Here is a 27,957-nt window from a genome sequence, read left to right as displayed (position 1 = left end):
ATTGCCTGTTTTCATATCGTTGCATTTTGTCCGCCGGTTCGCACGTGGATTTTGTGTTCGCTTGGTAAAGTTTTCGAGAAAATCGTTCCAGTCTGCCGAAAAAAAGTATGGGCCGCAATCAATTTCATCAGCGCTCCGGCAAACCAGACAATCGGCACCGCGGCGGTGGAGGAGGACGAGGACGAGGAGGGCAGCAGTTCAAACATCGTGGCCACCAATCTGCGAGAGGCAGACCCGGCTTCGGGAATGGACGACCGCAGAAAAGTCGCGATCCGGTGGCCGTTTCCAATGTAAAAGAGGACCAGGTTTTCATTACGGAATATGTAACCGATGGGAAAGGATTCCAGGGTATTCTGAAGTCGAGGTATGTACGGTTCTCGGTTTAATCTAGGAACACTCGGTAGGTTTTTCAATGTCTTCCAATATAATTCCACTTTAAATTTTCAATAATCAGGGCAACTTCACCCCGTGATAAACAAAGAATTCAAAGTTTTGGTCAAAAAGGCATGAAATATAGGGTTTCAATGCTAGTAATGGACCCCTTAGTAGCTGAAATTCATTCTAGACGCTTTTCGGCAATGATATCTCAGACACATATGCGTTTTGTGGAGTCAACAACAAATTTAATGTCTTTACTTCATAGTACGTCTATGAAACATTCAAAATGATTCGATTTTTCCAGCGAAATATGCATTTGAAAAACTGTTGTCCGAATGCCTATTATGGACCCTCCCGGGGTCCATAATAGGATTGTTTACAAATTTGACGTTGCGTATGATGCCCATGTAATCCGGCTCGCTACCGACGAGCCTATTATGGACCCACCTGGAAATACGTATTATGGACCCTCTTGTGTGGTTTCATTTACAAAACTGTTCAAATATCCGTATTTATGCGTCTCAAACCAAATATTTTGCCTGAATCGAAGTTCACCCGGTGGATTTTCATAGGAATAAAGTTGCTTTGAGTGTTAATTTTATGTTTTTTCTGTAAGGGTTTATGGGGGGAGGGGGTCTGAGATTTCTTACGCGCCATACAATTTGTTTTTGATTTTCATACAAAAAATCTTACCATGGGGGGAGGGGGGTTGAAAAACCCCGAAATTTGTCTTACGTAATTAATGGACCGCCCCAAAGAAGATGGGGAAGCATTCTGTTATTTATTTTCTATAGGTATATAATTTTATATAGGGTGCCGGTAAAAATGATTGTAATGTACCAGTATATTGGACTAACGTACATTTTTCGATAAAAACCCTGCCCTTGGGTGATGGGATTGACGGTGATTAATCAAGTTGGCATTACATATTGTTGATATTGTGAAATTACTCTAATGTTTATTGATCGCGAAAATTAATCGTAATTATAACTTATAAAATGTAAGTTAATCTAGTAGTTTAAGTTATATAATGACATGTGTTTCAATGCTTAAATATATTTTACACTTGATTTATCACACCTTCAGCATGAGTTTAGTTACTGTCGCATGATCTAACACCAGATAACTACGCGTAATGCTGGAGGGACCGGCAGGGCCTACTACCAGTCTCTACTAACACTCAAATCACTAACAAGACTGGGAAACCAACGATCACCTTCATCACTAGCACTATTTCTAATAGTATTAGTTCAATATACACAAGTCGTTTTCAATAGTCCCCGAGGCGCAAGAGTGGGTGCGGGTGGTCTCTGCGTCTCACACATTGAAAATAGACTTTTATATTAGGTTTACTAGCGACGTAGTAATACTTACCTTGGTATAAGAGCAATAGGGAGCCGGATCCTATTCTTGGCACTTTTGATTCACTTCGGCAGTGGGGTTTTTTTAAAGTTACTGAGCTCATATTTGGCCACAATATGCGTCGCATTGAAGTGCTTCTTATAGCAAAGTTTCATCCAATTCGACCGTGAAAAACCCCCATGCCAAAGTGAATCATGGAAGTGTCCAAGTAGCTGTGCACCCAACTGTGGGTTGCCCTAATTCAGCGCATCGCCTAAATCCGATGCCCATACCGCTATTTGTTTTTTGTATATTTATAATTGCAATTAAAAACATCATTAACAATAATTTCCAATGTTTGAGAAATATTCCAAAATGTGCTGATTTACGGCATTTTACAATATTGCGTTATCTTGTAAGGTTGTAGCGGAATTAGAGAAGTATTACTGATATATGTATAATAATTAGAAAACTAATGGCGCTGTTGTTACTGAAATGTTTCATTTTTTACTGTCTTTTATAAAATAATATAATATTTTTGAACAGAATGCTGCAATTTATAACTTATTTAATTCTCTAAACATTTTTGCACTACCTTGCATTCACACCAACACTGGCGACATTAGCGTTCTTTGGGTAGTATTTCTGTTATGTAGTAGTAACCTCTACCGTTTTTATTCTAACGATCATAACATAATTATCGTGAGCGTAATAATGGAAATAACATAGAAGTAGCTATTGTATTTGTAGTTAAGGTACCATGGTATTAGTTGAATCCTGTCCTTTGGTTCAGAATGGGGTACGGGCGCGTTCTGCCAACTCGGCAGAACAGAGGCAGATTTCTTGTGTGAACAAGTTACAACATGGACGTTCTAAAGTGCCAGAATGAAGTGTTGGGCTTGTGGGGAGCACTTGAAGATGGAGTGGAAGGTCATTACTTCGCGTTCGTGCTATACTTCTCTTTATCTATAAAATTATATACAATAACCGAGCCTTAGCTTAACTATTTAAATTATCAGTTGCAAATACAATAATCTTTTTGAGCTTACTAACATGTCGTCGCGTTAATTTTATCATAATGATCTTTTATCTACATTCGTCGAACCATTCTGAATGGCCGTTGTGAGAATATCACCAAGAACTTCTCACATGCAATAAAGCTGGATTGTCCTACATTGAAACATTAAGATTTTTGCTCTTTCGGATAAATTTTAGGTGATTCATAATCAGTTTCAGGGATTGTTATTGTGGGAATCCAAAGAGCGAATTTTGTATGACTTCAGTGTAGGCCAATACTGCAATAAAGCATGTTACAATCACTAACATTTCTTCTCTTCCTATCCTTGTTTTCATATTTAACCCGCCACTACCACGAGCAACAATGCAATGTAAACAGCGTAATGGCCGAGGAAACGCGGATACGGGAACGATCGTCGGAACCAACGGACCAACGAAGGATTGCAGCAACCTCCAGCTAAATGAGAGAAGTATCCAATATAACAGTCGAATTTGGTATGACTGATTCATGTTCTTTTGGCCTTGCATCATTCATACGTGTATTGGAAGTCAAGAGTAGAAGCAAAACTTAAAGAACCTTCTGGTCAAAGATGTTGCGTTGCCTACTTCCCAAACTCCAAAACCCCCTCGGTGTATTATGGACGGTGTGAGTTTTCAAACTTATGCTGGAGACTTGGCCCCTGACCCCCTTGTACATCAATAAAATAAAATAAAATAAAAATAAAATAAATGCATTGAATTGGTAATTTTAAACTATTCCTATAGTGTACACATTCAATGATGTTCAAATTTGCAGAATTCGAGGCATTTCCAGATCGTGTCCGGTATTGGGTGCCACCTTTCAAGATTGATCAATTTGGTACTAAAATACATCATCAAAATGCATTGTCAATAATGCTTCCAAAACTCAACCAAATATAAACCAAAAGCTGTTTATTTGAAACCTTCAAGTAGACATGTTGTCACGATGAGAGAGGTTCCAATAAATTGGTCAGATGAAGTAAAGTATCTAGGGCTCACGCTAGATAAAAATTTAACTTTCAAAAATCACATTGAGGGCATTCAAGCCAAATGTAATAAATACAGTGGGATACCGTTTTTGGCAACAAAGTCGAAATTTTCAGTTGCCAAAAACGGAACCATGCCAAAATCGGAACCCTTATTTTAAATTTTATTGTTCAATTATTGGTTTTGAAAACATCATTAGAACGCAATTACATCATCCTATGGTATCGAGAACAGTTCACTTCGGAGCAGTTTTCCGTAGGATTGTACTATGCTATGAATCTATTGCACCGCAATGTTAATTGTGGCAAACGTTTTGCAAACATACTTGTTACGCCTTAACGTCTTTAATGATTTTTAAAAGATTTATGTACACTATTTGTATGAGTGGGCCATGTAAAATCACTAATCGCAAAAGTGACCTTTATACAAAAACTGAACATTTTCTTAAAACTGTGCAAAATACGAAAAAATGTATTACTGTATTCATACAAAGACGTATTTACAAAACAAAAGCGCTGAAGATTGCAAAACGGCATGAGTTTTTTATTTATTGATTATTAAAAATCAGTAACTTCTAGGCTTTAGCGTAAAATTTAACAAAAATCGGTAAGTTTAGAAACCATCCTTTAATTCATGTTTCTGATAAAGTAAAGCATTTCATTATGAACGATTGACTGCAGTCAAAAAGGCAAACATAAACAACTACATCTCATGATCCATAAATGTGGCTCTTAAGTAATCTACAGGAAAACGCTAGAGATTTGGAGCATTCTTGATAGGAATTACCGAAAATTCTCATGTTTCCAATGAAAACTTTCAAAAGTTTATTATTCTTAGGCTACCACTAGCACTCCTCAAATTCCTCTGGAATCCATTTCAAAAGCTCAAAATTTCAATTTCGCCAGAAATACTCAAAATATCACTACAAACCCACATTATCCCGCTAGGAAATAAAAGGATGCCCTAACATTCTCAAGAGTTTAATGGGAATCACCAAATTTTGCACTTAATCCTCAATAACCAATTATGCATTCCTGCAAGAAACCTAGAAATCTGCAGACATCCTCAAGAATCTTTAAGAACCAAGATTCTTCTAAGGTTTCTTAATGGTACGGCTAGGATACTCATAGACCCAGGTCGTAAAGATCATTTTGATCACGTTGAGACCCGTATCTTTGATTAAAAATCTTATGCAGAATTCGGGACCGTCTCTTAACAAATCTAACGTCCCAAAGAATCTCCAACACTCTCTACGCTACGCTTCCTAGCTCTAAATAGTTGACACAGGACGATTAATATACACACTAATACCACAAACAAAAAGTTAAAATACTATCAATCAAGGGACTGCGTTCGCATTTGTCATGGTGCCAGTATTGAATTGCACATAGGAATGCTTAAACAAATAATATACAATATAGTAAAATATACACTCTTTTTATGGGTTGTATGTTGACATACCTGCAATTCACTAGAATAACGCAATTCATTTAATGATATTCATGAAAAGTTATGATGCACGACATTTTGCTGTTTTTGTATTTTTTACTGCGGTGTTTTTCATACGCAATGTATATAACTCCATAATCCCTCCCCTTGGTTATGCGACCTTGCCGCGATGGGAGGGCATAATCCATTAGCCCATATGATGGAAACCAAAGGCGTAACCTGTAGTGGTGGTATCACATTTTGGCATTTTTTGCTTAAAGCCGCGTCATAATTCATACGGCATAGACGCAATAATATCTCGGATGTGATCCAACGGACATTCTGCGTCATTGATAGAATTGATGCCCATTTCAAATAATTAATCTATTCGAAGTGGACATTAATACTATTGGTGACGTTCAGTTTGCCTTTTGCTAACCAGAATGATCCGTAGCCACTCTTACTATTAGCTAGCTAGATACATCGCTATCATATACGACGTAGGGAATGCTTAGGAACTCTTAGGAAAATGACTAGTAGATTCACTGAGTAGAAATAAGTGGCGACAATCTTATTTTAATATGGTTTTTACATTGCCATAATAAGAAATACTTCTTTTGTAACAGCGGTATAAATAATCTAATTCCAGCTTCATTTTCGCAAAATTTACAAGTAGGAAGTAGGCGTTGTGAAGCATTGCATTTGCCACCGAAAAGTGAATCTTGTAGGAGACTGTAATAGAAGCCTAAGGTAACTTTACTCTTCAATATTCACTATAAAAATGACTATGGAAAGTAAGACGCTGAGATCGATCATTAGGGTACACTTGCTAGTTTCGAAAAATTGTTGAACAGACAAGGAAAGCGACTTTTTTCTTTAAGGATATATGAACGTAATGACCAATAAATACTTTTAACAACAAAAAATGAAATTAACTAGAACTACTACTAAACAGCCTAATTTTGTTAAGACTTGACGACACTTGACATTTAAGACTCTAATCTTACATAAAAGACAATAGTAATCAGAATAGCACTTGTATGACAAATTATTCAAAACCATTTCGACTAGACAGTATTAGTAATGCACTACTATTTCAAACAAATTCTACACTACTATTTCAAACAAATTCTAATTGAGCTGCTGATTTTCATAATGCTTCCTTTTCTCAGAAGCAAGGGAATATGGGTACTTTTCAAAAACTACCACGTCACAATACTAATAAAAAAACAGTGTTCATGTGGGCGCCATTGCCTAGTCCGTCTGAGTATTGGTCCTGGTAGAGGGGAAACTTGGCAAAAGCCAGACCGAGGGTTCAGCCTTGACAAGTTAAGCTGTCAGACAGCTCCAACTGAATACCATACAAAAAAAAAAAAAAAAAAAAAAGAAAATTTACTAGGGAATTTCTTCAAGAATTTGGTTTTGGATGCCTTAAGAATTCAATCTGAAATTACCCAAGGAGAACCACAGAAATGGAATTTCTCCAAAGACTCATCAGATTTCCTCCATAATAATCAGAAGAGTGAGCTAAAACGGTGAGACAATAATTTATAATTCAACTCAGTGTGAGTCATAGACTTTGTTGCCTTTATGTTTGTTACGCCGGGATAGAAAGGGTGCGCTCCGTGGACGCGACCTTCAAAGTGTGTGGTGGAATATGTCAAGGTTTTAGACAGATGCAATGACTGACAAATCTAGGGCGCTGACATCTTTGATGTGTACAGCCACAAACAAGACGTTGTTGATTGGATAGCCGCTCTTTAATTGAATTATTAAACATAAAGGAATTGAGATAGAATAATTTAGATAATAAAATTGAATTTGAATTGTATTCAAGCAAAAAGTAAGTATAAAAGTTGTAACCATTGAATCTGCTTATCTAACTTATTGCCTCAACCGTAGAGCTGCAAGTGTTGGAATAGCTAGAAGAAAGGCACTAAAACGATACCAAAGTGATTGATATTGCGAAGACTAAATTTGTAAGTTATTGTAATACGTGTAATGTTGTGAATTTAAAGAACCAATATATTTCTAGTTTTGAGTGTGTCGAACAACAGTACTCCAGAAACTGGTTTTTCGTTATGCTGCCTCGAACACCTCCCAACAAACCTCAAAAAAATTTATCGATGGATGTGATCTACCCGTGCTGCGAGGAAGACGACCAGTATGACGCGATGGTGCAGTGTAGTCGGTGTCAAAAGTGGCACCACTTTTCATGTGTCGGGGTGGACCAAAGCATAGCGGAGCTAGTGTGGTACTGCCGTAAGTGCCTCGGAGAGGACGTTTCAGCACGTGAGTCGTTAGGGCAGCCAGGCGTCACACGTATACAACCTTCTAGGGCAGCAAAGAAGGGTAAAGATCACACCGGTAAGATAAGCGATAAGACCAGTCAGAAACGAATAGATATACTAGTCGGAACGAAAGGGCAGAAGGAAGTGGCTGAACGGCCGACAAGCCAGCAAGAAGGAAATAAAGGTCAAGAAACATGTCAGGCAGGGACATCAGCGGCAGGACAAACAAGTATTCCTAAGTCAGTCAAGCCGTCGCGTAGTCGCGTTTCAATTATCAGTGAAAATTCTCGTTCTGAAAGTAGCAAAAGTGGTAAAAATTCAAAGATAAGTGGCACCAGTAAGTCGAGTAGTTCTAAACGTGATTTGGCGTTGAAACGGATTGAAGAATTGAAGGAAAGGAGTCGTTTGGAAGCGCTGGAAGAAGAAACTCAATTACAGATGTTGAAGGTAAAGCAGAAGCAGATTGAACGGCAGCGACGCGAGTTGGAAGAGTTGCAACAACTTTCTAAATTGGTCGAAGAAGATTCCGAGTGCAATGAGGAAATCGACGAGCGAGGTGAAAGCGATATTAGTTACACCAGTAAGGTACAGGGATGGATGAACTCTTGTAACGCAGTGGATCCTGTGATGTTGCGGCAGTCGAATACCGCTTCAGAGGCAAATGATCGCCAGTTCTCCTTCTTGCCTCCAGAGCACGTACAGCAGAGGAGTTCCACCATGGCAGTAGGTCCGACAACGTTCCAGATTGCTGCACGTCAGGTGTTCCCGAGAAATCTTCCTGCTTTCGAAGGGCACCCACAAGACTGGCCACTTTTCATCAGCGCTTATGAACAAGCGAACGCATCCTGTGGTTTCACCGATGCAGAGAACCTCGTCAGACTTCAACAGTCACTGCAAGGAAAAGCGTTAGAAATTGTACGGAATCTGATGCTGTTACCCGAAAATGTACCAACAATCATCAATAAGTTACGTCGACGTTTTGGAAATCCTGAAATTTTGTCATCTATGCTGGCACAACGGATTCAAAAACTTGAGGGACCAGATTCGGAAAATTTGGAATCCCTAATCGAATTTGGAAGTGCAATTGGAGAATTCACGCAACATCTAGAGGTTTCAAAACTGCATGATCACTTGAAGAACCCCATATTAATGCAGAGTCTGATACAGAAGCTTCCGCCGTGTTATGCCATGCAGTGGGTGGAATATAAACGAAACTTCCAAGTGGTGGACTTGAAAACCTTTGGAAAATTCATGGAGGATTTGGTTGATAAAGCACTGGAGGTGACGTTCGAAAGGATTGATGTAAGCTCATCGAAAAGACGGGAAAAACCAAAGGCCAAAATTTTCACCCACATGATGAAAGAAGATAACGAAACAATCGGCGCTAAAGGTAATATCTATAACAAGACACAACCACCACAATTTCAGAGTGCTCAAAGAAAGGACATCAGTTGCTCTATCTGTGACCAACCGGGACATTTCGGGCGGGATTGCCGAGAATTCCGTAACACCAGCTTGGAACGACGATGGATGCTTGTGAAGCATATGGGTTTGTGTCCACTTTGTATATTCAACCATGGAAAATGGCCTTGTAGGACGAAGAATCGTTGTGAAATAGAAGGGTGTAATGGTTCACATCACACATTACTTCACGACCCGGTTAATACGGAGGCGACCAAAGCAGAGGCACGTTGTAATAGTCATTGTTTACCGAATAAGACAGTATTGTTTCGTATAATTCCCGTTACATTGTATGGAGAACATCGGAGTTACAATACACTCGCGTTAGTAGATGAAGGATCGTCTACATCACTCATAGACAATGAAGTAGCTGAATTTCTGCAGCTTGATGGACCACGCGAACCATTTGAAATGCGCTGGACGAATGGAGTTAGTCGAACCGAAACTCACTCTAGGAATGTTCAGATGGAGATTGCGGGAATCGAGCGACAAAAGGAATCAGGAGTGTGTGTAGCAAGGACGGTTAATAAACTGGATCTTCCGGCTCAAGAATTGCATGCAGATAGGTTGATTGGAGAATTCCGTCACCTAGAAGGAGTTGAAATATTGAGTTATGAGTTGGATACTCCCAAACTGTTGATTGGGATCGATAATATGCACCTCATCGCTCCGGTTGCATCTCGAATCGGAGAGAAGGGACAGCCAATTGCTGTTAAATGCAAATTAGGGTGGACAATCTACGGCCCACGGCCGAATCTACTGTCCGTTGTACACTTCCTTGGTCATCATCGATGTGTCTGCGAGGAGTGCAGTAAAGCGGATCACAATTTGAATCAGATGTTGCGTGACAGTTTTCAACTTGAAGCCGTTGGAGTGTCTCCTGTAAGGTTAGAATCAACGGATGACTATAGGGCGCGAGAGATTCTCGAAAGGACGACAAGACGAGTAGGCGAAAGGTTCGAGATCGGTCTTCTTTGGAAGGATGGCGCACCGAGATTTCCAAACAGTTATTACATGGCTTACAAGCGATTGAAGAATCTAGAAAATCGAATGAAACGGCATCCGGGTATCCGGGAAATTTTGCAGAAGCAAATTGATGAGTATGTGGTCAAGGGTTACGCTCACAAGATCACGGAACGTGAATTTTAGAAACACCACCGGAACAGTGTTGGTATTTACCTTTGAATTATGTTGTTAATGCCAAGAAACCCGGAAAAGTAAGAATGGTGTGGGACGCTGCAGCAAGGACTAACGGAGTCTCGTTCAACGATAGTCTTCTGAAGGGACCTGATTTGATGACATCGTTGTCCGGAGTAATCAACGGGTTTCGTGAGCGAAAGGTGGCATTTGGCGGAGACATTCGAGAGATGTTTCACCAGATTTTGGTGCGACAAGAAGATAAACAAGCTCAACGTTTTCTATTTCGATGCGATGTGAATTCTGAACCGGACATTTACGTAATGGACGTGGTAATTTTTGGAGCAAGCTGTTCCCCTTGCTTGGCACAGTTTGTAAAAAACCTCAACGCTCAGGAACATCAAAAGAATCATCCAATAGCATCGGACGCCATAGTTCGCAAACATTACGTTGACGACTATTTTGATAGTGCAGATACGGAAAGTGAAGCAATAGCAATAGCTAAAGATGTCAGGGAAGTGCATGCAAACGCTGGTTTTGAAATACGAAACTGGTTGAGTAACTCACCCAAAGTGCTCAAAGAACTCGGCGAAGCAGATTCAAACATGACGAAATCCTTTGATACAGCTTCTGATGCAGAAAGAGTGCTTGGAGTTATGTGGCGACCGGACAGTGATTCGTTTGTGTTCTCCACTGAATTCAGGGAAGATTTGCGGCCATATATTCGAGAAGGAGCTTGGCCCACAAAACGAATCGCATTACGCTGTATTATGAGCATGTTTGATCCTAAGCAGTTTTTGGCGCCACTATTGATCCACGGACGTATTTTGATGCAGGATTTGTGGCGGAGCGGCATCAACTGGGATGAGAAAGTTGAAAAAGCCCATTATGATCGATGGCTTCGATGGACAGGATTGTTTCCACTGATAGACAATATTAGTATTCCTCGCTGCTATCTCGGAAAGATGAGTTCGAATACATATGATACTGTTCAACTTCACGTGTTTGCGGATGCTGGAGAAGATGCTTATGGCTGCGTAGCATATTTCCGATTTACAGACGGAGAAAATGTTCACTGTGCGTTTGTAGAGTCAAAGGCAAAAGTAGCTCCTTTACAACATTTGTCTATCCCGAGGAAGGAATTAGAAGCAGCTGTATTGGGAGCGAGATTGCTGAAGGCGATAAGTGAGAATCATTCCTTCGAGTTAAAGAGACGTTTCCTTTGGACTGATTCGAATGCAGTTGTTTCATGGGTAAAATCAGACGTCAGGCGCTATAAACCGTTCGTGGCTCACCGTGTTGGAGAAATATTGAGCATAACGAGTCCAGAAGACTGGCATTGGGTGCCTTCAAAAGACAACCCCGCAGATGATGTTACCAAATGGGGAGAGGCGACACAAATAAGTTCCAGTAATCGATGGTTTTGCGGTCCAAAATTCCTATATCAAGCAGAATGCGACTGGCCAGTACAGAGGTGGAAAGCCTTGGAAATAGAAGAAGAAGTACGAGCTAATGTGCTTTTCCATGACATCATCTTGCCAGATGCAGTATTATCAAGGGTGAAGCACATCTCGAGATGGAAGGTACTTATTCGAATGGTGGCATCAATGCACCGTTTCGTTTCGAACTGTCGACGCAGGATTAACAAGCAACCGATAGAAGCGTTACCTACATCGAAAAAAGGCACTGTGAAGATTCCAGCAAAGCTAGTTCCGTTACGTCAGGAGGAGTATCTGTTGGCGGAGAATCTAATTTGGCGTGTAGCTCAGAGTGAAGAGTATGCTGACGAGGTAAAGACGTTAATAAAACATCAAAATTCGCCCATTGACCAGTTGAGAACAATCGAGAAAAGCAGTCCCTTGTACCGGCTGTCACCTTTCTTGGATGAATATGGAGTAATGCGCATGGAAGGCAGAACAACTGCAGCCAGCTATGCAACTTGTGATGTACGGTTCCCGGTAATTCTACCGAAAGAGCACATGATTGTCCGGAAATTGGTAGAGTTTTATCACCAAGAATGTGGTCATGGTAGCCGAGAAATGGTGATAAACGAAGTTCTTCAGCGATTCTACATTGCAGGACTGAGATCTTTGGTAGAAAGAGTAATACGAGATTGCCTTTGGTGCAAAGTTCGAAAGGCGAAGCCAATTGTTCCTAGAATGGCACCACTTCCAATATCTCGGTTGGCGGTAAATGAACATCCGTTTTCATACGTTGGTCTAGATTACTTCGGACCAATAGAAGTGACTGTTGGGTGGAGGCGTGAGAAACGTTGGGTAGCATTATTTACGTGCATGACAGTACGTGCCGTGCACTTAGAAGCTGTCCACAGCCTGACAACACAGTCGTGCGAAATGGCAATTCGCCGCTTCGTAAAACGACGTGGAAGCCCTGTTGAAATTTTTTCCGACAATGGGACAAACTTTGTTGGAGCGAACAGGGATTTGGAAGAACAAATTCGAACTATTAACGCTGAATGTGCCGATACGTTCACTGGAGCGAGAACAAAATGGACGTTTAATCCACCTGCAGCTCCCCATATGGGGGGCGTTTGGGAGCGCATAGTACGATCCGTGAAAGAGGCGATGGCAGTATTTGCGGATGGAGAAAAATTGACAGACGAAATTCTACAAACTACTCTTGTAGAAGCAGAAACTTTAATCAACTCACGGCCATTGACATATGTATCCACTAACATACAGGAGGATAAAGAGGCGCTTACTCCAAATCATTTTTTGATGAGTTGCCCTTTAATAGATTGTATGGCATCAAGAAGTCCAACAGAACTAGCAGATCGACTACGAAACAGCTATAGCCAAGCTCAGTACTTGGCTGACGAATTGTGGAAGCGTTAGCAACGGGAGTATCTACCCTTGTTGAACCGGAGAACGAAGTGGTTTGACGAAAGCAAACCCGTGGCTATTGGTGACTTGGTATATGTCGCGGATTCAGAGAAACGAAGAACTTGGGAGCGTGGAGTAATTGAAGACGTTTTTCCTGGAAACGATGGAAGAATACGATCAGCTATGGTACGTACTAGCACAGGATTGAAGAAGCGAGCAGTGGCAAAATTAGCAATTCTGGAGATCGGAGCCTAAGAGTGGTAAGCGCAGTAGTGACTACCATCGACTACAGGGCTTACGGGGCGGGGAGATGTTACGCCGGGATAGAAAGGGTGCGCTCCGTGGACGCGACCTTCAAAGTGTGTGGTGGAATATGTCAAGGTTTTAGACAGATGCAATGACTGACAAATCTAGGGCGCTGACATCTTTGATGTGTACAACCACAAACAAGACGTTGTTGATTGGATAGCCGCTCTTTAATTGAATTATTAAACATAAAGGAATTGAGATAGAATAATTTAGATAATAAAATTGAATTTGAATTGTATTCAAGCAAAAAGTAAGTATAAAAGTTGTAACCATTGAATCTGCTTATCTAACTTATTGCCTCAACCGTAGAGCTGCAAGTGTTGGAATAGCTAGAAGAAAGGCACTAAAACGATACCAAAGTGATTGATATTGCGAAGACTAAATTTGTAAGTTATTGTAATACGTGTAATGTTGTGAATTTAAAGAACCAATATATTTCTAGTTTTGAGTGTGTCGAACAACAGTACTCCAGAAACTGGTTTTTCGTTATGCTGCCTCGAACACCTCCCAACAATGTTGTTCAAACAAGCTGTTCTAAATTGGAAGAAAAGTGTTTTTAGTGTATCAACTACTGGCAGACTCAAGTGGGCTGGTCACTCTGTATGAATGCCAAAGAGATTGGTCTCTAGTTGAGATTCGGGTGAAAATTAATGGCCTCATGAAACGTTGCGAAACGACCATCCTGAAATAAATAAGCGAGCCCTTAGTAGGTTAGGAGATTTGGAGGAATATCCACGAAAATTAAGCTTTGGAATGTAATCGGTGCGTAGTTGACCTGCTATTCAGATAAGTAAAGCAACAGACAAAATATTACTAATTTTAATGATATTCAAAAATGTTGCTAAAAACGGATCCATTTTGTTGCCAAAATCGAGGGGTGCCAAAAAATGGAGCATGCCAAAAACGGAATCCCACTGTATGTAAAATGTCTCTATCCCCTTATTAATAGAAAATCAAAACTTTGTCTTAAGAACAAGCTTTTGATATTCAAACAAATTTTCAGGCCAGCCATGTTGTATGCTGTACCAATATGGACTAGCTGTTGTAATACCAGGAAGAAAGCTCTGCAGAGAATTCAAATTAAAACTTTGAAAATGATTCTGAAGCTTCCTCCTTGGTATGGTACCAATGAGTTGCATAGAATATCCAATGTTGAAACATTGGAACAAATGTCAAATAAAATCATTAATAATTTCAGGCAAAAATCGTTGCAAACTTCTATTGCCACGATTAATGCGTTATATGTTTAGGTTAAGTAAATTGAAAACGTTATTTTTTTTTCTCTTATAAGCAGGTGAAATCAACTCACCTGTAAAAAATCTGAACTGCTACGGCAAATGAAATGTAATATATTGTTAATAAAATGTTAATAAAATCTTGGTGGTGGTTGGTCCCTACTGATAAATCCTACCTCCGTTCTGGTCACGATCTTCAGATTATCGTGATTCGTCAACATTCTTATTGATAAAGTGAGGGGACAGGCTTGAAGTGGTGTTTGAAAGAAAAGAATGTCAGAACAGGTATCCACCGGCGACGCCAAAGGGACCAACGTAATGTGGTGTAATTTGGGATTTGTGGATTGAATACTGATATATTTTGCCAAGCATCAATATGGGTGACTTCCGAGGATAGCGAAACGTAAGAGGGGTTATGACAAGGTTGTGGGTAAATCCATCACATTGGGGTTGTGACTCTTTGTCTTGTCAGGAATGGGGTCTGATTGGTATTGTAGTATGCAATAGAGTTCGGAATTAGACAGACTTTGAGGAAAGAAGTTTTGAACGTAAGGCAGCAGCACCTTGGATCTTGAAGGGCGCAGGTCTGGAGAGTTGGGCAGCTGTTTATGCTGGGTTACATTACGTTACATTACGTAGAAAGTGGAATCTGTTTTGCCTCGCATAAATTATGGGAGGTATTTGAAAATGGTTTCTGGTCCAGATTGTGTAACGCAAGAAAGAATCTTTAGCTCTGCGTTATATTAGGAGGTTATTATAGTGCAGGGTCGAAGAGAGGATGAATATTTGATCACTTAAACTTTACGCTGCAAGATATTCGTAGTCGTTTTTCGTTTTTTTTTTCTGATGTACAGATATAAACAGGTATATTTAGCCTAAATAATGAACAATCATACGCGTAGAGCCTACGGGTCATGAAGTTAGGATTGAAATCAAAATAATATTGCGCATTCCTTTCACACCACAGGATTATCGCAGAAGTTTTTACATGTGCGGAGGTGCCGGTAGAGGTGCGCGATTGCGTCGAGTCGGGTCGGTATTTTCAGCGGACTCATATTTCGCAAATCGAAGAATGAGTGCTCTGAGGGCATCAACATGATTCGATGCGGTCCCACACTTTTATCTGTGCTTTTGCACTTGTCTTATTAAATAGGAATACTTTGTGTTAGGGAAAGTGTAGGAGAATAAATTATGATTTATTAGAATTTTCTGATAGAGGCATAGTATTGAAAGCTAATGGGGATTTTGACGGTTCGATTGGCGGCTTACCGCCTTCTCGCATTTCTCCCTTTCAGGATCTCAACTCACAACAATAATTATTTAACACAAAACTAATATCAGATGGGCCGCCATTCTGTGAAGTGGTGTGGCCCCTTCCTTTCCTTGTTTTCTTATCTTCCCAGAACAACCGAAATGAAGAAGGAAACCTCCAAGCCATTGTGGAGAAGTGATGTCACAACAGGAAGATGTGCAAACCCGGCACGCAAATATTCCCACCTTAAGGTCGTTAACACGTAGAAGGTCGTAAATCGGTGCATTACAATTTGATTACATGGATAATAAAAACTATTTACACCCTGACAGAACTGCCTATCTCAAAAATAGGTAGAAGGGCGGGACGATGGTGCGAGCCTACCCACTCTGTCATCGGTGGGCGTCGGGCGTGCTAACTGGTATAGCATAGCCTATGGGGCTCTGGCTGCACAAATCATGTTTTCTTTCTCTTTCACTTTTTGTGAATTGCTAACAACAATGCCATTAAAGTAAATCCAATACAAGAATGCAGTGCAGAACCTCATAACGCCTTTTTCGGTAAACGTATTTCCCAACGTGGGGTTTATAGGGATGTTTGTGTAAACAACGCAGATTGGCCATGGCTAGGGGGTGCGTTGATATTAGCAGATTTGCAGAATAAAATGTTAATAAAATCTTAAATTTGATTTACCAAATTAGGAAGATAGTGTTGTCTAATAACACAGAACACCTAGATATAAGAAATGAATGTTATGTTTGAAATTATACTAATAAAGAAATTAAAAAAAAAATCAGCGTGAGTAACCAGTTGGCCTCAAAGGTGATTAGAGTCGGTTAAGACCAAATCAATCGTAGAAGGGTTTCTAGAAGAGGAACAACAAGTAAGGCTATCAGGGTATTGAATTAAAAAATATCTTGAAGAGCACTCATCAAATAAAATTCTGTCGTTGGTATTGCTTTGCTAATTATTCCACAAGCGATGTTTCTTTTATAATGTTTCCTATAAACCTAACAAACAGAGGCGCGTCCACGTTCGAAACCATGGGTAGGACAAACGTTGGAAAATATTTTGTGCACATTGAAGCTTAGAAAATTTTAACCCTATGGAATCCTAGACTAGACATTTCAAGTTACTGTATTTGAAGGGGTGTGAGTGACATTTTGTTCGGTTTTGAGTTTGAGGAAATTCTTCTGTTTCCAAGCGTTTTAACGAAATTTTCAGGTGACTTTTCACTCAACAGAAGAAACAACACGATTCTTAGAAAACTGGCTTGTTTTTTGACTCTCATATAATTTGTATGGAATAAAAAATCGCAGTAAAAATTCGAAGTAGATTTTCTCAAAACTAGTTTTTTTCACTCACATCCCTTTGCCCCTAATTCATTTTCATACCAGTCGTTACTACAATACTAAGAAAGCTTTTCGTCTTCACAGAGCTAGTAGCGATTGAGTGCCTTAAAATAGGAAATTAGATACCTCTTGCCTGAAAAAAAACCTAAAGGAAACAAGAAAGAGACTGAAAAGAGACCAAACAAAAACATTTCAAGATCCAAGACCTTTTTGAAATTACGTGATTTTCTACGGGAATTTCATCTGAAATTTATTTAGATAAAATGTTCAGATATTATTCTGAAAATTTACTAGGGAATTTCTTCCCTCCCCTTGGTTATGCGACCTTGCCGCGATGGGAGGGCATAATCCATTAGCCCATATGATGGAAACCAAAGGCGTAACCTGTAGTGGTGGTATCACGTTTTGGCACTTTTTGCTTAAAGCAGGGCTGGTAGTAAGTCACTTTTTAGTGACTTGGTCACTTTTTTCGACCTGGTCACTAAAAAGTCACTATTTTCGACAAAAAGTCACTAAAGTCACTTTTTTCGTGATAATGAAATCTTAGACAGGGATAGCTCTTCAAACATAATCAACAAGAAATGGATATTTATCATTATCAGGGCAACTAAAGTGTGATTTTGAAATCAAAGTGTTAAGATTCTTGACTCAAGTAAAATAGAGACTTCCGACTAACTTTCTGGAAGAATTCAGGTGAATATTCCCTAGACATTTCCAACGGAAAATGTAAAAATTTCCTGAGAAAAGTTTTGGAGAAGATATTGGCAAAACTTAGGAAGCGACTTCGGGAAGAAATTTTTATCCGAAATATTTGGATAAATTTTGACACAACGCAGGACTAATATCTAACAGACGTGCTGAATAAATTACCAGTGAACTTTCTGCAGTAATCTACGGCTATAGAAGGAATCCTTAACCTGCCTCCTGAAAGAACATCATCAAAACTCCACTATATGCCTATATACTATAATATACTATAATAAGCCAAAGACGATTACAAATAACAACAAAAATTCAAAAAGTTTGTCATAAACTCGTCCAGGATTTCAATAGCAAGTACTAGTTTTGCTAGGAACCATTGCAGATATTACATTAGATATTCCAACATATAAACTATACATGTTTTCATTGATTACCTTTTGGCAGTTTTATACTATGACTATGGTCAACTCTTTCTATACAAAGAACACGTTACTCTAATGAATTCTTGAACATTATGAGACGATAATAATTAATTAAAGATGATATCAGTGACTATTCCCTAACATCAAATCCACCTGTTTATGGAGCAACTCATATGAGTAAAACATATGCGATTTCTATAAGGTACCGTGGGGCAAGTGGGTAATGGAATTCGCATAGTTGAGATTCTTCAAATTCTAGAGACTTTAAATTGAAACAAATGAGGTCGTGTATATTTTTTAGCATGACTCCCACCAAATATAAGCAGCATGCTGAAATTGATTTTTATGAAAAATTGAAGAAAAAAATACAGAAAAAGTTTTTGAAAAATGTCTCTTTACTTTTCACTTGCCCCAAAAGTGGGGCAAGTGAAAAGTTTACCGTTTTGAACAATAAATTCAAAAACAAACATTTATATTCACGATTTCAATTAGCTTTAACATTTGTTAAGGCTTCCCAATGAACAATAACATAAGTAACATGTAAACAAAGAAAATGTTATTCTTTTCACTTGAATTTTCTTCTGTTCAGTTATGTTAGTTGAAATGATTCGACAACATTATAACTGCAACATTTCCAATGTTAGTTCTTACATTATAGGACAGCAATTGCATTTCTGCTCTGTAGAATTTCCACCGCTCGCTATTTGTTTTTGAGAAAGTCGGATATGACGTCGTATAGCTCTTCGGGAGAAATCAAATGGAATCCTTCAATGACGTATTTAGAATCTTTTTTATGTGGATAGACCTATACCCCATTTTTATGTTTTGAACTAGCTTTACATAGACATTCCACGAGATTTCCGTGTGTTCTCTAATATTGCAACTTTTCAGTCAACGTCTTCTTTTTAATTGGCTGCCCGAAGTAGACATATTAATATTGTAATGTTTGGCAACATCTTTTAGAGAAGTTCCATGATTTCTAATAGCTTTCAACGCTTGAGTATAGTGTTTCTTGAATTATTAGCACGTTATGTTTTTCTATGATAATTACGAACCATGTTTACTTATGGCTACTTAAAGAGAAAACACAAATTCAATCTCTAATGATAAACTTTTCACTTGCCCCACCTGATAAGAAAATTGACGGTGTTTAAATTTAGTTATTTTTAGGTCTACGTCGAATTAATTCTAAAACTTTTTTCATTGCAGTTTGAAACTGTCACAGAGGACAACTAAGAAGTGGTACAGAAAATTATTTTCCGCAACTTTTTTCCACTAAAAAATTTAAAATAAGATTGTACGCCGCCAACTTGTTACGGAGTAACAGTTGACAGGTTAACAATTTTTCGCTCTGTTATGCAATAATGGCTGAAAAGTCTCAGAAATCTCTTACCTATCGTAATGTTCTCAATGGCCTCAAAGGTTTACGCATGAGTTTAAAACGTTAATTCACATATTCAGTAAAATATATCAATTGTTTTCACTTACCCCATTTACCCACTTGCCCCGCGGTACCTTAGTTTATTGTTTGCTCTATGATCTAAGTATTTAAAATTAGTCATTTTAAGGGTTGTAGATCAGATAAAACGTGTGGTCTCAGTCGCCACTGAGTGATATGATTGTTTTCAAAACCTAATTTAGTTATTGAAACGATCAATTGAAATATAAACATTTTAAGTATGCATGGAATTATTTTCTAAATCTTTATGCAAGACATTCATCGAATTTGGTTTGTCTCGAGTTCGCCAATAATCAGTTGTGTTCTAGAGTTACCGTTGTTTATTTGGAAGAAATGGTTTAACTTTACAGAAATTCTGTCGAAAATTTAGCTTGAGTGTTAATATATCGTTCGTTTTTGAACTTGTAATTCTGAAGGGATTTTTTTTTTCAGAATACTTTGAAATAAATTCACGATTTTCACCACAGTTTTGTCTTCAACCAACATTTTTCCACCGATTTATTCCACAGATTTGTTGAGAAATGCTTCTAGTAATTCTTCAAAATCTTTAATGAATTTTACCTGTTAGTTCATCATGAACAGGAATTATTCTAAACATTCTATCACGTGTACCATAGTTCATGTATTTGATTTTTTTTTCGACTGAAATCAGAAATATAAAATAGTAACCTATATTAAGTCAATGATCGTCTCGTAAAAAATGGTATGTGAAATCTTCAATGAGCCATCTTTTTGTCTCATTCCGGATAGCTTATTGCTTAAGATTTGAAATTACTGCAGTTCTTTACATTCTAAATTCACCCAATATGTAGATTGGCTACACATATAACGTATTTTCATTTCTAGTCATTTTAATGACTAATACTTGTAATTTTGAAGACACTTCTAGGTCACTTTTTGGTCACTATTTTGATCATTTTGGTCACTAAAGTCACTATTATTTTGCTGTCCAACTGCTACCAGCCCTGTTAAAGCCGCGTCATAATTCATATGGCATAGACGCAATAATATCTCGGATGTGATCCAACGGACATTCTGCGTCATTGATAGAATTGATGCCCATTTCAAATAATTAATCTATTCGAAGTGGACATTAATACTATTGGTGACGTTCAGTTTGCCTTTTGCTAACCAGAATGATCCGTAGCCACTCTTACTATTAGCTAGTTAGATACATCGTTAATAGCTTGTTAGATACATCGTTATCATATACGACGTAGGGAATACATAGGAACTCTTAAGAAAATGACTAGTAGATTCACTGAGTAGAAATAAGTGGCGACAATCTTATTTTAATATGGTTTTTACATTGCCATAATAAGAAATACCTCTTTTGTAACAGCGGTATAAATAATCTAATTCCAGCTTCATTTTCGCAAAATTTACAAGTAGAAAGTAGGCGTTGTGAAGCATTGCATTTGCCACCGAAAAGTGAATCATGTAGGAGACTGTAATAGAAGCCTAAGGTAACTTTACTCTTCAATATTCACTATAAAATGACTATGGAAAGTAAGACGCTGAGATCGATCATTAGGGTACACTTGCTAGTTTCGAAAAATTGTTGAACAGACAAGGAAAGCGACTTTTTTCTTTAAGGATATATGAACGTAATGACCAATAAACACTTTTAACAACAAAAAATAAAATTAACTAGAACTACTACTAAACAGCCTAATTTTGTTAAAACTTGACGACAATTGACATTTAAGACTCTAATCTTACGTAAAAGACAGGAGTAATCAGAATAGCACTTGAATGACAAATTATTCAAAACCATTTCGACTAGACAGTATTAGTAATGACACTACTACACAACTATTTCAAACAAATTCTGATGGAGCTGCTGATTTTCACAATGCTTCCTTTTCTCAGAAGCAAGGGAATATGGGCACTTTTCAAAAACTACCACGTCACAATACTAATAAAAAAACAGTGTTCATGTGGGCGCCATTGCCTAGTCCGTCTGAGTATTGGTCCTGGTAGAGGGGAAACTTGGCAAAAGCCAGACCGAGGGTTCAGCCTTGACAAGTTAAGCTGTCAGACAGCTCCAACTGAATACCATACAAAAAAAAAAAAAAAAAAAAAAAAGAAAATTTACTAGGGAATTTCTTCAAGAATTTGGTTTTGGATGCCTTAAGAATTCAATCTGAAATTACCCAAGGAGAACCACAGAAATGGAATTTCTCCAAAGACTCATCAGATTTCCTCCAAAAATTCTTTGTGAAATTTTTCAAGAAAGTCTCAATTTTTCTAAGATTTCACCCAATGATTCATTCATCTTTCTAGGGATGTCCTATCTTCTTCTTTCTGGCGTTACGTCCCAAGGATGTCCTATAAAACTATCTTTTAGAGTTAATATAGGTTGCAATAAAAGATTTCTCTAAAGATATCTTCATCAATTACTTCAGAGATTTCTTCTAAGGTTTCTTCAGAAATTCTTCCTGTTATACTTTGAGATTTTCTCCAGGAAAATGCCAATAAAATTCAGAATAGAGAAAATCCAGAACTAACTTCATATAAAACTGGTGGAAGTATAAAGTCACCCTTAATGAATAATGATCTTTGAAATAACGCCTGGGCTCTTGAGAAAGTTTCAGAAGATTTCCTTGATAATTTGTTAACATATTAGGAAGATCTCCTGGTGGCAATTCTGGGAGAGTTTTGAAATAGAAAATCTAAGTGACACATGAGGAAATTACTGAAGCCAGTAGCTTTAGAGTTCCCAAGGAATCCTGGAATTTCTGAAGAAATTCTTCTAAGCATCCTTTGAAAAATCTTCGAAAGAATTTTTGGGAGAATTAGTAGATACCTCTCTAGAAAAATTTCGGAAGAGATCCCTGTAGGAGACCCTGAAAAAATTCAAAATAAAATCACTATGATATTTCCTAGGGGAATAGACGAAATTCTTGAAGAGCCTGTTGGACCCGTTATAGCCTCTGAATGTTTCTCTGTTGCCTGTTCAATTTTGCATCAGGATTCATTGCAAGCAGAATTGGGAAATAAGAGACTTTAGAAATCATTTTTTTCAAGAGACTTTTTAGAGAATTGCATTAAATAAGGGGTAAAATTTCTAAGAGGAAACCTACAATCAGCCCTGTCTCTAGGATCATTTATTGCATCAACTTGTATTTTTATTCATATTAGATATATGATGAATTAAGAAGGAATCAATTAAATTTAACAAATTAGACAAAAGTAGATAAAACTGCTTGTCTTTACAACCATTCAAGTTCGTTTTAATTTCCTGGATAACAAATTGATGAAGTTACCCTAAAATGGCTAATAGCAAAAGTTTTCATAAGAAACTGAAGATTCTTGAAAAATGTTTCATCGCGCAGAAACTCCATCAAATATTTCACTGGAACAATCTTGCATAACAAAAAAAAAAAAATTCGGAAAATCGCCATAATATGCCCTAAATGTTTTTATGAATGATGCCACAAATATCAAATTATTTTTTAGGACTGGAACTAACTGTGGGGGTTCTATAGGAATTGCCTGGATCGTCGTAAGAAATTCATCAATACTTTGATAGATAATACCCCTATTATTGTTTACATTCCAATGCGCTTTCGATCTTAAACCGTTTCGTATTCTCGTTTTTGCCAGCAAAAACAAGTGGGCTATGTATTCGATCGAAAGTTGGATCCGCCGTAAACAAGAAGAAGGGTGTACATCAAGTCAAAAATGAACGTAGGTACTTTTAGAAATCGCTAGCACCATCACATTCGTGCTGTGTATAACACGATGGGACTGGTTTTAGATTAATCCATTAGTTTATCCAAAAAATATTCAAGAATCTTCTGATAATTCACTATGGAAGTTCCAGAAACTTCTCAAGAAATACTTACAGGAGCGCTTATCGCAATTTATCCCAGAACATTTACAGGGTAGGCTGTAAATATTTTGAAAAACCATTAATTGAAAAAAAAAATGAACAAATTAAAAAATAAAATAAACAAAAATGACATAGGGGATTGTTCAACTAGTTTTTCAAACGGTTTAAGTTGCTTCTTGTAACAATTCTTAAAATTAGTTTCCCATGATTTTCACTATTGTTATTCTCAATCGTTCTTCAAACGAATAAGTATGTATATTGAACAGATGATAAGTAAAATATTAAAATTTATTTTTCAAGCTTTCTGCAGAACAAGACACTTTTGATAACTCATGGGTAGGACAATCCTTTGACTGTCCTACCCAGGTGTTTTTGTGCGTAGTACATGTCCTACCTGTCCTACCCACTTCCCGCGCCACTGCTAACAAAGAATTCTTCCACAGATTATTTTATAAATTTCTCCTCGAATTCCTACAAGGATTAAAAAAAATCTGCCTGGGTTTCCTTACTCCAACGGTTTTTCAGGATATTTTTGGGAAGAACCAATGCTGATATCTTGAATTTTTTTTCCAAGGATTTCTGCTGAAACTTCTCCAGAACGCCTTTAAAACTTCTAGCTTACTGCAATAACTCATTTGAGACGATATTACTGGAAGACATTGCAGAACATCACCTAGCATCCGTTAAAAAGCTCGATTATTTTATTTTTAAAACATGACTTCTCGTTGAATTTCAGATTCTCTGATTTCCAAGTCAACGAAATCGATAGCGACGGAAAGGAGGCAGTTCTGTCGGATCTTGGATTACCAACTCCACCTGTTGTTGAAACAAAGTCGAACGAAGAGAACGAACAGGAACTGTCTCGACTAGTCTCTCCGGAAATTGTCGAAAAAATCCGGAAGGTTGCTGAATTCAAAGGAAAATGCAACGATATCGTTGAAGTGGACGTAACAGAAATGTCCAAGGAGGACCGCGGGAAGATTCACACCAGCGCCAAGGGCATTTTCGGGAAGGCCATCGTGGGATCGACTGTTACGAGGGACGACAAAAAGTTCATTACTTTTGCCGCTTTCAATAAGTCCAAGCCGGGGGATCGGAGAGAAAAATGGCTATGGCCACATCCTTTTACCCATTTTCTGCTCTATAAGGAGAATGAGGATACGATCCAGGCCACTTCCCAGCTGGCAGAGTTGTTGAAATGTTCTCCTTCGGCATTCGCCTATGCCGGAACAAAGGACCGTCGTGCCAAAACGACTCAGTGGGTTAGCGTTAAACAGTTTAATCCGAATAAAATCGTTGCGGCTGCTTCCAAGATTCGGCAGCTCATGGTGGGCAACTTTTGCTTCAAGCCAACGACACTTAAGCTGGGACAGTTGCGAGGAAACCGGTTCCGGATAGCGTTACGTCAGGTTTCCGCCGAGGAATCCATCATCCGGGAGTCGATGGAAAGCTTTCAAGAGAAGGGATTCATCAATTATTTCGGGTTGCAAAGGTTCGGCAACAGCGCCACGGTTCCGACATACAAAGTTGGAATTGCCATTCTGAAAGGATGTTGGGATGAGGCTTGCAGTTTGATTTTGAAGCCTCGTGATAATGACCATTGGTACATGAAGGCCTGTCGGGAAGAGTTCCAAAAATCTCGCGACCCAAGTAGCGCCTTAGATAAGTTAAGCCCAAAGAACAAAAGCATTGAAAAGCAGCTCTTGATATGGCTTGTTTCGAATAAGAATGATTACAAAGGCGCCCTTCAGCGTATTCCCCGAAACGTAAGGCTGTTGTATTGCCACTCATACCAGAGCCTGATTTGGAACCGAGTTGCGAGTCGACGATTGAAAGAATTTGGCTATCAACTAATTCCCGGCGATCTCGTTTACGTCGATAAAACCGCTGAAGATGAAATGCCGATAGAGGATGCTCCAGTCGAACAGACAGAAAACGCCCCTGAAGAATCAGAAGAACCATCCGAAACTTCCGTCTTCAAAAATCTGGTAAAACCCTTAACCGAAGCTGACATTGCTTCGGGGCAGTACTCGATTTTCGACGTGGTTCTTCCGCTACCTGGGCACGACATTACGTATCCGGCCAACGATTGCGGCAAATGGTACGAAGACTTGTTGGCCGAAGATGGACTTTCCTCGGAAAAACTGAAGGGCAAAACCAAGAAGGAATCGTTGGGTGGTGCTTATCGGAAAATGATCATTAAACCGGAAAATCTTAAGTGGGAGTTGACCACCTACACAGATCCGATGGAAACGCTCATCCAATCAGACCTGGAGAAACTGAAGGGAGAGAAAAAGCGGGAAGCAAAGAAAGGTAAGTTTCGGATAGTAGGCACCTACTTCTATAATTCTCGTTGAACATTACTGAACGACATAGGCAGCGTCCATTTATTACGTAACGCTAAAATTGGAAATTTTTGACCCCCCTCCCCCCTCCGTAACGCTTTTTGTATGAAAATTTTCAAATTTTTGTATGAGCCGTAACGCTTGAGCTACTCCCCCCCTCCCCCTAGAGTGTTACGTAATTTGTGGATGCCGCCTAAGTAACAATGAGAGATTCTTTTCTCTCTTGTTCTCGTTTGATTATGACAATACTTTTTTCTAAAGTACTATAAAACAACTTTACTTCAAACTTTGTAGATAAGTGTTCTGTAATGAATTATGTAGTAAATTAGGCAAATTATCTTTCATTACTTTTGCTGAAATTATGTATGAATATTTTGTATTACTTTCTCCTAGTGTAGAAAATCAAAATCTAACAAAATATTTTTTTTCTTCTAACAAACCCTAACCATTTTGGGAGCGGGCCATTTGACACAATGGCTATTCGGCATAACCAGAATTATTAACCTTTTTTCAAAAGATGCCTGTTCTTGATGAAAAAGGTTATGCCAAATCTCCATTGTCATGTGACTATTATGCGAAATGACCAGACACTAAATATTGAACTCTTCCAGATGGCAGCAACAAAGCACTCATACTTGACTTCCAGTTGCCAAGCTCGGCCTACGCGACGATGGCTCTTCGGGAGATCCTCAAAGTGGACACATCAGCTCTGCATCAACGTACCTTGGAGCAAGCGCAAACGCCAGCCAATGTTGTCCCGGAGGAACAAAAGTTCGAAAGTGACGTCAGCAGCAAAACCGAGGCTACACCAACAGCGAGTGCCGATTCCACTCAGGATGAATCGAAAAAGGAACCTCTTGAAAGCACACCGGAAGATAAGGTGTCTGCAGCGAATGTCGAAGCTACTCAAGATGAGGAGCCGGCAGTAAAGAAACCTAAATTGGACTAGACATAATTGTCTAGCTATGGTTTGACGGTGTAGAACCCCTTGGCGGGAATGCGGGATACTGAACCACTCTGTGGACAAGAATGGTTTTGAGATGGTTGAATGTTTCACAACGTAAGTTTTGAATATTCACCGTTCTATGCCATGGTTCACAATACTATCGAGGAATTACATTAATTTTCATAAGATTTTTGTAAAAACAGACGAACTGAAATACACTAAGTGAAGCACTGAATATTACATTTTTGTTTTCATTGAAAATTATCACTACGCCAGATTAATGATATTTGACTGTCTTGAACCTAAGGGGGCTTGGTTGTCGATGAACTTAAACGATTGTACCAAAACGAGTAGTACGGGTCTTCGTTTACTCGGTTTTTTCTTCCTACTTAGAAACCGCTTAGATTGAGCAGGATTACCAAGGGCAAAAGTAGGTTTATTCTAGAACCGGCGTGAGGTGAGAATTGTCGTTGTCGTATTATTAGTGAAGTGATTCTCCATTTGATTTACATGGCGTGTCACTTCACTCGAGTCGAGAATCATAACCTCGCTATACGACACTGACAATTATCACCTCACGCCACTCGTAGAATAAACCCAAATGAGTCATTGCCAACGCTATATACACTACCCGGACATGAATGCGCCACCCCTGGCAAAAAACCGCGTTGTTAACGAGGTTTTTTTGCATATTATGTATTGTTTTGTATCGAAAAAATAAATTGATTCAGGTTTTTTTCATGTCGGTTTTTGAAATATTTTTTTTTTAAACGTTAATCATAATCAGACGTGTTTTATTTCGAACTAAGAAGCTTTAGGTTATTGGCCAAGCCGATTGGTTACCTTAGTAACGGCCAAACAAGTGAAAATTGTTCACTGAAGGTTTCCGATCCGACCTGAATGTCTCAAGCCAACGAAAATCAATCCGGTTCTGGAGATGGAATCCAAAGACCTACCGGAGATGAGAACGGAGGACTTACCGGGGTTGGATGCGGAAGACTACTCGGAAGCGGAGGTGTGACGCTGCCCGTTGTGGAACGGCCCAAGTAACACGCGAAACATCTTTCAAAGAGATGAATTCTAAAAATGGTTTCAAACATGTATCAATAAAAGCATCTGCAACTTACCTACTTCTAGTTTCGGTGCATATTAATATCAAAAGCTCATATAGTTTCATCATCGTTCCAATAAAC

At 38.7% G+C, this 27,957-nt stretch overlaps 1 protein-coding gene across 1 annotated transcript; it reads left to right on the top strand.

The window, feature by feature from the left end:
• On the top strand, nt 1–27,004 carry LOC5576975 (pseudouridylate synthase 7 homolog). Its single transcript, XM_001663020.2, has 3 exons — nt 1–364; nt 24,210–25,786; nt 26,430–27,004. The coding sequence occupies exons 1-3, from the start codon at nt 108–110 to the stop codon at nt 26,765–26,767; spliced, it is 2,172 nt and encodes a 723-aa protein (XP_001663070.2). The 5' UTR covers nt 1–107; the 3' UTR covers nt 26,768–27,004.
• Nucleotides 27,005–27,957: the final 953 nt, after the last annotated feature.

The sequence above is a fragment of the Aedes aegypti genome, chromosome 2 (assembly GCF_002204515.2).
Source record: "Aedes aegypti strain LVP_AGWG chromosome 2, AaegL5.0 Primary Assembly, whole genome shotgun sequence".
Taxonomy (NCBI): domain Eukaryota; kingdom Metazoa; phylum Arthropoda; class Insecta; order Diptera; family Culicidae; genus Aedes; species Aedes aegypti.
Note: the sequence above shows the minus strand (reverse complement) of the source record. Positions and strands in the feature narration are given on the sequence as shown.